The 16263-nt window shown below is 39.2% G+C and overlaps 1 protein-coding gene across 8 annotated transcripts in view; it reads right to left on the reverse strand.

Annotated features, from left to right (window-relative positions):
- Window positions 1–16032, reverse strand: part of HORMAD2 (HORMA domain containing 2) — a 61337-nt gene extending 45305 nt beyond the window's left edge. For 4 of the 8 annotated variants that reach the window (XM_081542653.1, XM_081542651.1, XM_081542654.1 and 1 more), the window contains exons 1-4: window positions 16005–16032; window positions 7951–8038; window positions 2808–2949; window positions 211–274 (exon numbers count right to left, since the gene is read on the reverse strand). In XM_081542653.1, the coding sequence (XP_081398779.1) occupies window positions 211–274; window positions 2808–2949; window positions 7951–8001 (257 nt within the window). In that variant the 5' untranslated portion in view covers window positions 8002–8038; window positions 16005–16032. Of the gene's footprint in view, window positions 1–206; window positions 275–2807; window positions 2950–7950; window positions 8039–12821; window positions 13130–16004 lie in introns of all 8 variants that reach the window. The other 4 variants (XM_081542655.1, XM_081542656.1, XM_081542652.1 and 1 more) reach the window with 3 other exon arrangements.
- Window positions 16033–16263: the final 231 nt, after the last annotated feature.

A 16263-nucleotide genomic window follows, 5' to 3' on the forward strand; every position in this document is an offset into this window, starting at 1 on the left:
AAAAAAAAACTAAATCAGTACCTTAAAATAATATTGGATAATTGTTACACATTTCTAGGAAGTTGTAAAAAAAAAAATAATACATGAAAAGAAAGAAAGGAAGAAGGCAATAGTTTCAAGGAAATGATCTTACCAAATAAAGTCTTATGGGTAATTTCAGCCATAATAAAAACAACGTTGTTCGACTTTGGTGGAATTTCAGTTACTTACCACTTGATAATATGCAGTGACCCAGGACATTTTTTATCTTCTCTGAGGATTTTTAAACTGAGGTCTACAAAAATAGAAACATAGTCTGCTGTACTAAAATTGTCCATGCTGAATAAGGGTATTTCCTTTCATGATTTTATTTATACAACTTACTTAGTTTTATAGCTTATAAAAACATTTTGAATCTCTAAATGTCTAATTTTAAAACAAATCCTATGTTGACAATTGGCTTAGTTCCCATTTTTATTATAGATTAGCAGTCTCCTCTTCTACAATGTATACAACTGAGTTGGTTGTGAAATCAATTTGTGTCACTTCTTTGCTTCTGCTGAACTCTAAGTTATCATAAGGTAGTACTGAGACCAGCTATATCAAGCAATTTAAAATATACACCTCAATTTCAAATCACTTCTCTGGTATTTCTCTCTCAGCGGGAAAAAAAAAAGGATACAAAATGTTTTCATGGATTATTCTCAGATATTACTTTCCATCTGAAATTCAACCACCTTACTATAGGAAGGAAGAATAAGAAAATCATTAAAAGTTTTGGTTTACACACTGAGGAAACCAGAATTGAAAGAGACGCGTGTACCCCAGTGTTCATTGCAGCACTGTTTACAATAGCCAGGACATGGAAGCAACCTAGATGTCCATCAGCAGACGAATGGATAAGGAAGCTGTGGTACATACACACAATGGAATATTACTCAGCCATTAAAAAAAAATACATTTGAATCGGTTCTATTGAGATGGATGAAACTGGAGGCCATTATACAGAATGAAGTAAGCCAGAAAGAAAAACACCAATACAGTATACTAATGCATATATATGGAATTTGAAAGATGGTAACGATAACCCTATATGCGAGACAGAGTAAGAGACACAGATGCATAGAACAGTCTTATGGACTCTGAGCGAGAAGGTGAGGGTGGGACGTTCTGGGAGAATAGCATTGAAACATGTATATTATCATATGTGAAACAGAACACCATTCCAGGTTCAATGCATGAGACAAATGCTCAGGGCTGGGGCAATGGGATGACCCAGAGGGATGGGATGGGGAGGGAGGTGGGAGGGGGGTTCAGGATGGGGAACACATGTAAACCCATGGCTGATTCATGTCAATGTATGGCAAAAACCACTACAATATTGTAAAGTAATTAGCCCCCAACTAAAATAAATAAATTTATTTTAAAAAAAAGAAAAGAAAAAAAGAAAAAAAAAAGGTTTGGTTTAGATTAGTCTAAAATCGATTACTGATTCATGTATGACTTCGTATAAACCACTTCACCTTTTCAGTGTTTTCCTATTCTAAAATTGATGTTACCTCTGTTGCTGTTGAGGGATATGAAAAGTATTACTAGGCATTTTTATGTCATGTGCTACTTTAAGTACAAACACTACGAGGAAGATATATAACTTCCATTAAAACTATCACAAAAAATAGAGCTGTAAACAATGGTATTGCCCTCCATGCATAGGTTAGTGATTGGCACACAGTAAGTGCTTAATTAATTACCCCAAACGTGTCTTTCTCCAATTCTATATTCCAAACAAGAGGAGAAACGGCAACTATATGCTGCATATAAACATTTTCACTATTACAGATTTCTATCCTGATCAGAAGAGCATAACACAAATGAGGCTGTCACAGTTGCAAATATGCTTTTGTGTTTATAGCACACATGGATGTCACTGATGCTCATGTAGAGAAGCAAATGGTGTTTAAGAAAAAATAAATTGGAATGAGGCCTAAGTTATCATTAAATACAGATGTGAGAAACAAAGTAAAATTAGATTTTGAAAAATAGCATCTTACAAGGAAACTTGTAGCCCTCTATATTTATTTTCCAAATGATACTTTCCCACTTTGGTGACAAATCAGCAAGATTTTCTGAATGGTTATCACAATCCAGCTTTTTAAAAAAATAAAAAGATTTTTGAAAAACTGAAGAGTCCTAGGTACATTCTTCTTAATACAAGAGAAGGAAAGGAGACAGAAACAGCTTGTAATACAAGGAAATGAGATCATAAATTTAAGGACATAAGAAATAAAAGGAAGAAAACTAGAAAAGAGAGAAAATTGAGAAAAGAACAGAACTGATTGGAATAGTAATTGTTGACATCTCCATTGTTAATCAATAGATGGCTTTGGGATGGGTATGCATTTTTTTCTAGCTTATTTCTAATTGTTAACAGAAAGAATTTTAAAAAACTTCTCAATTAAAGTTCCTCAATGTGGAAGTCTATCTCAAAGTTGAGACACAAAATAGTGCAAACGTACAGCACCCACATAGATTTCAACCTGGCTGCTGCTTTTGTAGGTGTAGTTTAGAATTACCGGGCTTGTCCATACAGATTTCTTTTTTCTTCAGCCTGTCATTTGGTATCTAGCCAGGAACTAATGGTTCCTACAAGTAAAACCACTACACAAAGTGAAATTAAAATGGAAAATGAATTAGCAAATTGATCCTGACAAACAGGCCCATGACCTGGAATTAGCATACTCCATGAGAAATTAAAGTTTTACTCCTGCCAAATAGAGGGAAAGGGCTCCACTCCACCAGCCAAAGTAACCATTTAGTTAAGACTTTACCATCCAAATGGCGTTCTCCGTAAGAGCTCTCTGGAAATAGGCCCCGTAGATACGTTATACATGAGATAGAAGTAGCGAAAAGTTTCTTCACCATTATCAGTGACTCATGCTCGTTAGTGATTTGAGATGGGAAAACTGTTTTCTAGGAGGGAGGAAAAAATGAAAAAGATTAGTATTCTTTAATATATTCAGCCCATCATATCATTACCACAAGCAAAATGGAAAGACTTTTCAAGACTTTAAGTCTGATACCTTTATAGATAATCAAAAGGAAACAAGGCTTTGAATATTGCTTTAAATTAGATCTTCACTGGCAAGGCAGAATGAAAGGCAGAGACATGTATTCAAGTAATTCAAGACTAATATAATTTATTTTACAATGATCTGTGAATTTGAGGCAAAACTGGGAGTTGTACTCTGATTATGTGGTCTTCCCTTTCACACACTCCTCAGAAGGCGCCACAATCTGCCCTTCACCCCCTCCGTTCTGCACTGTTCTCTCCAGTCAGCAAGCACATCCTATCACTGGCCTCATCTCGGTCCCATACTGGGTGACGCTCCTGCAGTGTCTGACACTTTTGCCCACACTCTCTCTCAGCTTCCCTTACACTATTTTCTTGTTTTTTTCCTCCATAGCTATTTCAGTCTCTTTTTTTCCTTCAGTTTTTCTGCCTTTTCTGGGTGTTGCTCCCAGCCCAGAATTGTCTCCAGTCTCTCTCTTTGCCCAGCTCTCTCTTCTTGAGTCATTTCGTCTAGTCGCATCGCTTCGCCTGCAGCCAGCATAGAGAAAATGTCCTCATTTCTGTTCTGAGCTTGACGTCCACGTGTCTATTTCCTGAACGTCTGCGCCCAGACCACTTTGTGGACCTCTCAGACTCAGTTTCTCGCTCTCACCCTGACTGAAACCTCATCCCAAGGTTCAATCTCAAACAAATGAATCAGTGTCCACTTCAGTCAAATCATCCAAGCCAGACGTAGAGTCCCCTTTGGCTTCTCACCCTCCTCCATACTCCATATCCAATCACACAGTACTCTTAATTCTCTCTAGAATCAACTCGTTTTCTCCTTTCTCTTCTCGCTGACTTGGCTCAGCACGTGCTCATTTCTCCCCTTTATTACTTCAGTAGCCTCTGACCTCCCTGCCAATCGTTCCTTTCATTCAATCTGTCCTTCATGTTGCCGTCATCATTAACTTTAAAGAATACAAATCTTATCACGACACTCCCAGTGTTCATACAGGATAGAGTTCAAGTGTGGCATTTGAGAACTGCCCAAACCTTATCTCTGCCCACTTTCCTTGCCTCATCTCCCAGCCCTCCCCTCCTCCTTCACCCTCTCCCACGCGCCCTTCTCTCTAGCCACGTAACTACTCCTCATTGACTATTCTGCTACCACGCATTTCCACCTTTTGTGCTTTGCTTAAGCAGAAGTTCTGCAATATAAGTGACTCTCACACATGAAGCTGAGCACAGGAAACCTGGTACAAATGAGTACTACTGTATGAGTGCTCTTATATAAAGTACAAAAGCAGGTGAAATGAATCCATGTTATTAGCAGTCAGGACAGTAAAGCTCCAATAACCTTGTTCAAATTCAGAGGTCTTTAAACTATGGTATGCAGTTTCAACTGTTCGGTTTTAATAATTCTGTTACTTGGAGGCAGGTACTACCCACGAATATGCCTTTAGATGAAAGAGAACTCCTCCAAAGCTTTTCTATATCTAGATCTGGTTCTAGAATGTCTTCTGGACATTCTGGACATGATTTTGCAATTTAAGCTGCTTCTTGGGTACACTATATAGTGAAAATGAATTATCAGTTCATCCTTTTCGTCAAACCACATTATATTCAGTTTTTAAAAACATATAATTATTACTCTTGCATGTATGAGAGGAATTTGGGGGAAAAAATTAATAGGAATCTTAAAGCCAGCCTAAGGCTTTTTATTTTTATTCTGTAACCAGTGGAAAGGCAGCAGGTTTGATCAGGTCAGTAGAATAATTGTTTTAGGAATATTAAGCTATAGCAGAAGTAGGAAAGATTACAGTTTAAAGGGAATTTGGTATGGAACGTGCATGTGTCTGCATTTGTAAGTGTGTAAAATTTTAGAGAAAATTGCTTTTTGTACCCATAGATTCTGAGAAATTAAGGTTTATTTGGGGTTAATTGGGTAATAGCTGGCATGACATGTATATATAACAACATATTGAAAACATGCCAAAACTTAGAGACAATACTTAATAACCATCTGTAAAATTAAATAATCTAAAAATATAAAGACATTTATTTTAAATATGGAATCAAAAGGGCCATGTGTAGTAATGAAGATCAATGATTGGAAAAGGCCTCTAAAATTGTTATTTTTCTATACTCGAGGAATTTTTTTCTCAGCTCAACTGGTCTGATATTTTAAGAGGTATCATGCACATTTTTATAAATGTCTAATACATGAAAATACTGGGGCTTAATAATAGAAAACACTATGATAAGTTATTTTAATACGAAAGTGTGCTAATGACGTAAGTAATGTTGGACAGCTCAACTGTCAAGCTATGTGTGTGCCTTAGTTGCTCAGTCGTGTCTGACTCTTTGTGACCCCATGGGCTCTTGAGCTCAGCTGTCAAGCTACGTGTGTGCCTTAGTTGCTCAGTCGTGTCCAGCTCTTTACTACCACATAAACTGTAGCCGGCCAGGCTCCTCTGTCCATGGGATTCTCCAGGCAAGAATACTGGCGTGGGTTGCCATTTCCTTCTCCAGGGGATCTTTCCAACCCAGGGATTGAACCCGGTTCTCCCACATTGCAGGCAGATTCTTTACCATCTGAGCCACTAGGGAAGCCCTATGACAAGTTATAGTACTTATCTGAGCTTCAGTTTTCTCCTTATTTCAAGGCTTAATTGAAATAATAATACCAAGCCCTTGGCACAGTGCCCAGCACATGTAAGTGCTGAATAAATGTTAGCTTCTATAGTAATTATTGTTTTCAGTAAAAAAAAAAAAATAGCAAAATCATACAGTCACTTGAAATTTGCTGGGAGTAGTTCATGCAGTCCAAACTACAAAGATCTGTTTATATCAAAAGGTCAATTTGTTAATTGACAGTGAGAAAAATAACTGCCAAACTGATTGCAATTCATCTACCCAGCTAAGCATTTTCACCCCAGGAAGGAAGCACACTTAGGAAATTCGATGAGATCAGGAGTCTGCTTGTTGAATATATTGAATTCAAGCCAGAAAGATGACGGCTTTCTCTCTGCCCTAATTCTCCTTCAACTTCAATCCTTCCTACCTCTGCTACAGCTTAATATTCTTAAAACAGTAATTTACTCAACTGTCCTGGTGAAACTGCTGACTTTCCATTGATTGCAGAATAAAGCAAAAGTTCCTTAGCCTGGCTTTTAAGATCCACACTAATTTGTCCCCAAAGTTCCTATTTGATTAATTTTCCTACTTCTGTCTGACATGATGAAGCTCCACTCCAGTAAGGATGGGTTCTTTGTTCCTCTCTGAAACATACCATGCTCATTACTTATTAGAGCCAAGGTATATGCTAGTTTTTCCTCATGGAATTCTCTTCTCTCTCCTCCATCCTAATTCTTTTCATTATTTAAGGCCCACCTTAAATCTGTCTCCTTCCTGAGGAATATACAAACTATTCCAGTCTATACAAAAATCTCTAAATTTCTATCATTTGTATTGCTTTATTCTTGTCACAAATATTTAATGTATATACTGCATTGTATATTGACTTACCTCCTGTAAGTCATTTCCCCAACCAGATCCTAAACTTCTGGAACATGAAGATTCTTTTTTTTTATTCTCTCAGAAAAGAACACAGTGTTACATATATTTTATATAATACTGAGCTCTCAATGAATAAATGAATGATTCATTAATGACTGTCATGGGACAAGATAAACTTGCCCAGATGAACCCAGCAAGGTTGCCTGGCCCCAGCATGGTCCCCCAGGATCCTAGTTTCTCTCAGTGCCCCCTCCTTCAGTTCTTATAATTGCATCACAGTGTGTATCAGAAGTTTCCTAAGTGTGTCAGGAAGTGAATGTATAACAAAGAAATATCTCTTTCTCTTTAAATATCTTTTTTTGTTTCTAATTTCTTTTACTCTTGTTGTTGTTCAGTCACTCAGTGTCTGACCCTTTGTGACCCCATGGACTGCAGCATGCCAGGCTTCCCTGTCCTTCACCATCTCCTGGAGCTTGCTCAAACTCATGTCCACTGAGTCAGTAATGCCATCTAACCATCTCATCCTCTGTCTTCCCCTTCTCCTGCCTTCAATCTTTCCCAGCATCAGGGTCCTTTCCAATGAGTCAGTTCTTCATATCAGGTGGCCAAAGCATTGGAGCTTCAGCTTCAGCATTAGTCTTTCTAAAGAATATTCAGGATTCATTTCCTTTAGGATTGACTGGTTTGATCTCCTTGAAATCCAAGGGACTCTCAGGAGTCTTCTCCAACACCACAGCTCAAGAGCACCAATTCTTTGGCGCTCAGCCTTCTTTATGGTCCAACTCTCACATCTATACATGACCACTGGAAAAATGGTAGCTTTGACTATACAGACCTTTGTTGGCAAAGTAATGTCTCAGCTTTTTAATACTCTGTCTAGATTTGTCGTAGCTTTTCTTCCAAGGAGCAAGCGTCTTTTAATTTTGGGGCTGCAGCCACCATCTGCAGTGATTTTGGTGCCTGAGAAAATAAAAGTCTGTCATGGTTTCCATTGTTTCCCCATCTATTTGCCATGATGGGACAGGATACCATGATCTTCGTTTTATGAATGTCTCATGAGATGAACCTTCATCTGAAGACGCTTCGAGCCTGACATCTAGAACTCTCCCCTCAACTGGTAGTTCTCTGGACTCATAACTGCACAAAACTCTTTTACTCTAGAAAGTCTAAATATATAAACATGAAACAAGCACCCAGGAAGTCACTTCATAGGAATCTAGTCTAATTTCCTGAACATCCTCAGTCCATTAGCCAGTTAAAATGTAGACACACTCTGCCAGGATATTATGTGCCAATTAACTGATAAAGCTGCTGTTTTAAAAAACACCAAAGATTAAAGTCATGATTCTGAATTAACTCACTAAATAGTCATTGATTTTCTTTTAATTCTTAATAAATACCTTAGATGTCTTGTGAATTCTGATAGAGCGAGAAAGCTGAACAGTGGCCATGATAGTAATGTATCAGGATTCTTTTAACAAATCTAACCTGTAGAAAAAAAAAATTAATTAGAGACCTTGCCTAACATAATCCTTTTATTGTGAATCTTCCAAAGAACTGTATAACTAGCATTTGATTGTATTCTTTGGAAAATTAGTTTAATAAACATCTCCACTATCAATTTTCTATAAATTAGAGTAAGATCTCTGGATTAGTTTTTCCAACCACCCAAGGAAAATATAAGTTGACTTACTCGTTCCCAAATACATTTGGAGAATAATAAATTACAAATCCCCTAAACCACAGGGAGTCGACACGACTGAGCGACTGAACTGAACTGAACTGAAAGGTTCGACAATGTATTTTACTCATCCTTGTTATTCTCTCCGAGTGTTAACAGTGCTCTCTATGTAACAGGGGCTTAAAAAGTATTTCTTGAATTAACTTCATGTATAATTGATTTTCGAGGTCAACTCAAAAATTAAAGTTTACATTTCATACCCATTAGGATGGCTATTCAAAAAGATGGAAAAGAACAAGTGAAGATGTGGCAAAATTGGAATCCTTGTACACTACTGGTAGGAATGTAAAGTGGAGCAGCTGCTGTAGACAACAGTATGGCAGGTCCTCAAAAAATGCAATAGGTTTACCATACTATCCAGCACTTCCACTTCTAGGTGTAAACTCAGAAGTATCAAAAACTGTTAGTTGCTCAGTTGTACCCAACTCTTTGTGACCCCATGAACTGCACTCCACCAGGCCCCTGTCCGTTGGATTTCCCAGGCAAGAATACTGGAGTGGGTTGCCATTTCCTTTTCCAGGGGGTCTTCCCCACCCAGGGATCAAAACCATGTCTCCTGTATTGCAGGCAGATTCTTTACCATCTAAGCCACCAGGGAAGCCCAAAAAGTATTGAAAGGAGGGATTCAAACAGACACACACCAATGTTCATAGCAGTATTATTTATAATAGCCAAAAGGTAGAAACAACCCAAAGGTCCAAGAACAGTTGAATGGGCTTTTAAAATATGGTATATACAATGGAATATTATTCCGTATTAAAAAGTAATGAAATTAAGATATATGTTGCAACATGGATAAATTTGAAAACATTATGCTAAATGAAATAAACCAGACACAAAAGGATGCCTATCACATGATTCCACTTATATGAATAGAGATACCTAAAGTAGTCAGATTCATAGTGACAGAGAATAGAACAGAGGTCACTAGGGGCTGGAGGGTGGAAGGAATGGGGCGTTCAACTGGTACAGAGTTTCACTCTGCTGCTGCTAAGTCACTTCAGTCACGTCCGACTCTGTGCGACCCCAGAGACGGAAGCCCACCAGGCTCCCCCGTCCCTGGGATTCTCCAGGCAAGAACACAGGATGATGTAACATTTTTAGAAATGGGTAGTGGCAATGGTTGTATAACACTGTGAATGCACTTAGTGCCACTCTATTATATACTCAGTGATGGTTGAGATGATGAGTTTTATGCACATTTTACCACAATAAAAAAGCATTAATGCTAAAAATACATACAGTTTTCACTATCTCACTTCACTAACAAAAAAGAAGCAAATTTCCCTTTTTCTTTTTAAAGGACTTAATTTATATTGTAGTTTCTTTTCAAGATTTTATGGAGTTCTGACCAAAATATTAGTAAAATAATCCATTTAAAGAAATTCTGGATCACCTAGGATAGCCTATGACTTGATTTTGTGTATAAATTAATGCAAGATTCTGGAAGATTTTGCAAATAAAAGAGGGCAGAATTATTTAAGGACATTGCCACAAGGTGGTGACAGAGATTATAAACAGGTAATAATTTCTCTCAATTTACTTCTTCAGAGCAGCACTAGGGGACACTCTTTTACAAGATTTAAATGAGACTGACAGCCACCTGATAGTCCTTTGGTCCTTAAAGATTCCAAGGTGTCTTTTGTTGACTTCAGATTATAACCTTCATTTTTGAGCGTAACCTTCAAAACTGACTCAACATGATCACTGTCTCCTTTACAACTTCAAGAAATAAAATGGGAAAAATAAGTAACTGTAAGAGTTTACACTCCGGTTCTGACCCGGTAAACTACCCTCTATTGGGGTAGTTACTAAAGACAATAAATAATAGGGAATAATGATTTCAAGTGGGTGGCTTTCCATATTGGTGGGTTTTTAAATAACTTCTCTAGGATCACAAGGTATTTTGATGGCATTTCTAGAAAATCAAGCCCTGAAAATAGTATCAGGCTATTAGAACACACTGCATTTTACTACATCCATATATTTGGAATATATGAATAACCTGGTTTTCATTGATATTATCGCTGAAAGCTCAAACCTCCAGGGTACTTGCTTTTGAGAAGGGATTCAAAGCTAGTCACTATTAAGCATCTGGTACGTATCTGGGGAATTAACATTTATAAAATTAGTGAAGTTAAGTTTTCCATAGACACATGTATGTATACAGAGAACATTAACTGCACTGCTAGTGCAGTCTGGGAGAAAGTCTTTGGAGTTAAGGAACCTGAGTTCGAATTCTGCTCAACTACCTAGCAACTCTATGTTTTGGTCCAATTACTTAGTCTTGCTGGGCCTCAGTATCCTTTTTGTAAAATGAAGACAGTAAATCCAGCTTTTCAGGGCCCTTATAGTGTTCATCAGGACACGTATTTATCTGGAGAGGAAATACAGCATAGTGGTTAAGCACATGAACTTTTGTGGAGCCAAATTGTCTAGGATCGAATCCCAGCCTGCAATCAATTGCCATATCGTTTCATGCACATGTTTGCCTCAGTTTTCCCATCTGTAAAATACAGTCAGTAATAGTATCTACATCCCAGGCTTGCTGTGAGGACTAAATAAGCCATTATTTGTAAGGCATCTGGAGCACTGTCTGACACACATTTCATTATATGCATGTGTAGTTTTAAAAATCTTACGTTAGTACCTGAACTCCTGCTTTTCTTCCCACCTCCCAGTTCCTTCTCATTGTCATCTTCAGGCTTTTTTCTTTACCCCTTTTTAAGCTTTTGGTATTCTTCATGGTTCTGTCCTAGGAAGCTTTTTTCTTTTTAAAATTTTAAACACACTCCCTGGGTGAACAAATACATTCTCACTGTTTCAATTACTATTTCTATTCTAACAACTCTTATATATATACCCCTAACCTAGGTTTCGCTGGGGAGTTGCAGATCTGTACCTCTGACAATGAACCAGTTTCAGTTGGATTTTCCCAACATATCCAAATGTGAATTCTTGTGCTGTAAACCAATTTCTGTACCTTAGCTGAGTGAATGACAACATCAAATACCTAGACTGCTCCAGCCTAAAAACTATCACTCAACTCTGTTCCCTCCCTCATTCCTATATCCAGTCTCCTAATATTTCTCAAGCGTCCACTCCTCACTTTATGCACATGGTTGTCATCTCTGCTTTAGATCAGATCAGCTTCATCTATTGCCTGGATTTCTTCAACCACCAGTCTGTCATTGGCCTTACCCATCTCCAGTCTGTTCTTGGTATTGCAGCCCGAGTATTCTTCTTAGATTACCAACGGGACTCTGTAATTTCCTGGACTGAAATGATTCAGTGGGCCCCCAGTGCCCTCAGGATGAAATCCAAACTTCTCAAGATCTGGCTCAATCCTCCTTAGTCACATCTCTAACCATTTTCCCTTATACTTTTATGGATCAGCTATTCTTACCTACTTTTTAAATTTTTAATTATTTATTTTTGGCTGCCCTGGATCTTCACTGCTGCCTGAGGGGACTACTCTTTAGTTGCAGGGTGTGGGCTTCTCACTGTGGTGGCTTCTCTTGTTGCAAAGCATGGGCTCGAGGTGTGCTGGCATCAGCAGTTGCAGCTCACAGGCTGTAAACATGGGCTCAGTAGTTGTGGCACATGGACTTGGTTGCTCTGCGGCATGTGGGATCTTCCCAGACCAGAGATCAAACCCATGTCCCCTGAATTGGCAGGCAGATTCTTCCCAAACAGGGAAGTCCCTTGTCTATTTTGAAAGCGTTAGTCACTCAGTTCAGGATTGAACCTGGGTCTTCAGCATTGCAGGCAGATTCTTAACCACTGAGCTGCTAGGGAAGCCGAAAAGAAGTGTTAATCGCTCAGCTGTGTCTGACTCTTTGCAACCCCATGAACTTGATCTACTTTAATTAACCTATATTCTCTCAGCTTTCAGGTTTTTGTAATGTTCCCTCTGCCTGAAACATCCTCCTTCCTTTCCAATTCCTACTCACCTTCTAGACACGGGGTTAGTATCAGTTTCTCAAGGAATTATTCCCTGCTTCACCATCAAGTCCCAGTTATGTGCACATTGTAATATATACCGTATCATTTCGCATTTATGTATCCACCCCACCCTGCTGTGAGATAACATGAGGGCAAAGTTGTATCTGCCTAGTTCGTTCTTTATTTTTTAAGTTTTTGTCTTAAGGTATTTCAGTAGGTTTCAGTATATTCATGAAGTTTTGCAACCATCACTACTATCTAATTTCAGAGGATTTTCATTACTCTAAAAGAAACCCCATTTCCACTAGCAATCACTCCTCATTTTCCCCTCCCCTGACTCCTTGCAACCATTAATCTACTTTTCATCTCTATCAGTTTGCCTATTCTGGACATTATTTCATATAAATGGAATCACATATAAACTTTTGTGTCTAGTTTAGATCATTCTGGAGTCGTTAGCACCATGCAGTACTGGAATAAAGTGGGTTGTTGTTTTTCAGTTGCTAAGTTGTGTCTGACTCTTTGCAACCCCATGGACTGTAGCACACCAGGTTCCTCTGTCCTCCACTATCTCCTGGAGCTTACTCAAATTCATGTCCATTGAGTTGATTATGCTATCTAACGATTTTATCCTCTGCTGCCCCCTTCTCCATTTGCCTCCAATCTCTCCCAGCATCAGGCTCGTTTCCAATGAGTCAGCTCTTTCCATCAGGTGGCCAAAGTATTGGAGCGTCAGCATCAGTCCTTTCGATGAATATTCAGGGTTGATTTCCTTTAGGATTGACTGATTTGCTCTCCTTGCAGTCCAGGGGATTCAAGAATCTTCTCCAGCACCACAGTTTGAAAGCATCCATTCTTCGGCACTCGGCATTCTTTATGGTCCAACTCTGTCTCTGTACATGACAACCGGAAAAACCATAGCTTTGACTATGCAGATCTTTGTTGGCAAAGTGATGTCTCTGCTTTTTAATACGCTGTCTAGGTTTGTCATAGCTTTCCTTCCAAGGAGCAAGCATCTTTTAATTTCATGGCTGCAGTCACCATCTGCAATGATTTGCACTATGCAGTTCTAGAATAAAGTAGGTAGGTGCTCAAAAAATATATGCTGAATCAACACAGAAGTAATACAGGGACAAGGAAGAATTAAGGGTCTAGAAAAGAATTATAGAATTTTAGAGGTAGAAGGAACTTTAAATGATCTAGTCCAAACATTTATTTTTCTAGATGAAAAAAATCAAGGTCCAGAGAAGTCAACTGATTTATTCAAGGTCAATCAACCACTTAGTGGAAGAACTGAGAATAAAAATCAAGAAAATTTGACTCATAATTTAGGGGTTTTCCTACAGTGACTCAACACAATGAAATTCCCTTGTTTTCACTGCATCCAAAATAATGCACTACCAGCACCTTCCTAGTTGCTGGGCTTTTTTGCTGGTTTCTAAACATGGTAGTGTCTCTTTTTGGTGTTCTAAAATAAACTGGCTTCAGGAAGGCAAAAAAGATCTAAATAATTGTTTTAAATAGCCAGTTTCCTTTCAACTTCTAACTATTCTGTTGCAACTGTTGTTTTCCCTTTGAGCAGGTGTTTTGTGGAGGTCTCCTATTCAAGTACAAACTCTGCTTAATTTTGAAAGCTTACAAGCTGACAGCCCCACGAGGTTATGACTCCATAGATCATGTATTCTCAGAGAATTATTCTGATTTTTTTAATCACCTTGTTCTGACTCATTATCTAAAAACCTAAGAGAGATTTCAAAATGTGAAATTTCAGTGTGAGTTTTAAGAACAGAACTCTAACTTTCAAATGTCTTTGACATTTGTCTTACACTTTGCTTGTGTATTGGATTCACACACAACTGAAACTTCACAGGGCCTCGATACCATTCATTCTTATGCTTGATATGTCTACTCTGACAAGGATTATGATCTTCTTGAGAAAGGCAAAATTTCTGTGTTTTCTCAGATAAAGACTCACTCTGGGCTTACCTCTTGACCTACATGTCAACTGCCCTATTTAAAATGGAGGCACAATTACTACTTTACCCTTTTATGTGTGAATCCAAGATTCAGATAAAGATTAACCAGCTATTGTTTAGTTTCTGAAGGCCTAAGCCTCCTTGGAAGGTGGCGGGGGTAGAAGGGGAGGTGGCATTCTGAGTGACACACAAAAAAACAGTTTCGTTACATGTGCCCAAAGACAATAACAGTTGATTTCCTAATGCTTTCCACCCATCTTTCCCAATCTTTCAAAACCTTTTTAAAACAAGAAAATCCATTTTCTAGCAAAGGAATAATATCCAATAGCTGGATTCTAAAATGCAGCTAGATGGCCTTCCTTACATGTATATGATATGAAGGATGGCTTTACTCAAAGGAAGTACATGTCAACATAAATGGGCTTGCATCATAAAGTTGGAAGGAGGAGGAGACATCCTCTGCAACTAACCCAATCCCTTCACGTTTAAAGAAAAGGAAAGTCAATTCAGTGGAGGAAGGATGGTCTTTTTAACAAATAGTGCTGGAACAACAGGACATCCATAGACCAAAAAACCCCCAAAACCCTCAACCTAAATCTGACATCACATACTAATATTAATTAAAAATGGATCATAGATTTAAATGTAAAATATAAAACTACAAAGACTAGGAAAGTCCAGCAAGGGGACTTTGTTGCCAAAATTCACCCTGTTACTCAGAGGTTTCACAGAGTTTGGTCCCGTAAATTACTATTCTCTATTTTAACAAATCCCATTTGGTCCTGTTAATTCCCCTACTCCCTGCTCACTCAGAGTAAATGGTTTCCACCGTATTAACTGGGTATTTGTTCATGCTCTTTTGGTTTTTTAATATCTTCTTCATGCTACTTCAATTATTCATTCTATTCAACATTTACTGGGCGACTACCATGTACAAGTCTTTGAGTAGGCTTACAAAGATGTAAAATACTGTTCCCATCTCAAGAGATTTATGGCCCAGTGGAGGAGAAATCAGATTATCCTAATTAGATTAAAACTCCTTTACTTTTTCTTCGATTTCGTCAGCCAAGTCCACGATGTACTACTGCACACAGAGTCCACTGCTCTGCGCAACTGAACACATTTTGGTGACTGGCTAATCTTGAGTTTCAAGACACACTCTGCACTGTTTGGGGAACTGAAATCCAGAAGATTAAATGGCAAATCCTGGATAAGGCGAAAGAGGAGCTGAGGTCAGCCCGTGGGGACTCACACCCTTCTCGCTCCCCTCTCGGTCTGCGCCAGCCATTGATTCTGACAAAACGCCTCCACGGCTGGAGAAAACCTGATCGAGAAGATAATCCTCCAAAGCTCCCCATCCGACTGCGTGTCGGAATACGCAGGTATCGGTCTGTTTTGGGGACCGATAACCCGCCAATGCCCCCCTCCACCAGAACTGATTCCTTCTTTTCCACCGATATCTCATTTAAAAGCTACCTTGATAGTGGAAATGTGAGTGTTTCCAGTACAATTCTTTCCACCCCCCACCCCCCGCCCCGACCCCTCAGTAAACGTGACATTTTTCATCATCAAGCGTTTGGGGGAAAATGGAACCTGGGGGGTTCCCTCTGTCCTTCCTCTCAGCCCCAGCTTTCTCGCTACTCCTCAGAGTACTTCACGCCTCAAGGGAAATACTTTCAAATCAAACTTAAAGCCTCAGGTAAAAAGAAACGAAAAAAAAAACACTAAGAGAACGAACAACGTTCAAAGCGCCCGTTTTTCTGCGTATTCCTCGCGTTTGCGCAGCTCTCACCTCAGCCGGTTGACGCCTTCCACTGACTGGCACTCAACCGCCTTTTCTGGCTGCAACTCGCCTCCGGCTCTTGTGAATAATCATCGAGGCCTTCCTGGGCGGGGCGAGACGAGACGCCTCGTGAATAATTCATTAGTTCTCGCGCGCTCCTGAGCGCCCTGCCTCGCGCCGTTCACGCATATGCAAATGACAGCGAGAGGCGGCCGGCAGGCCCCCAGGGAGCCCCGCCCCCCACGCCGCGTCCGCGTGCCCCGCTGGG

This window comes from Giraffa tippelskirchi, chromosome 11 (assembly GCF_054371585.1).
Source record: "Giraffa tippelskirchi isolate mGirTip1 chromosome 11, T2T-mGirTip1v1.2.pri, whole genome shotgun sequence".
Lineage (NCBI taxonomy): Eukaryota > Metazoa > Chordata > Mammalia > Artiodactyla > Giraffidae > Giraffa > Giraffa tippelskirchi.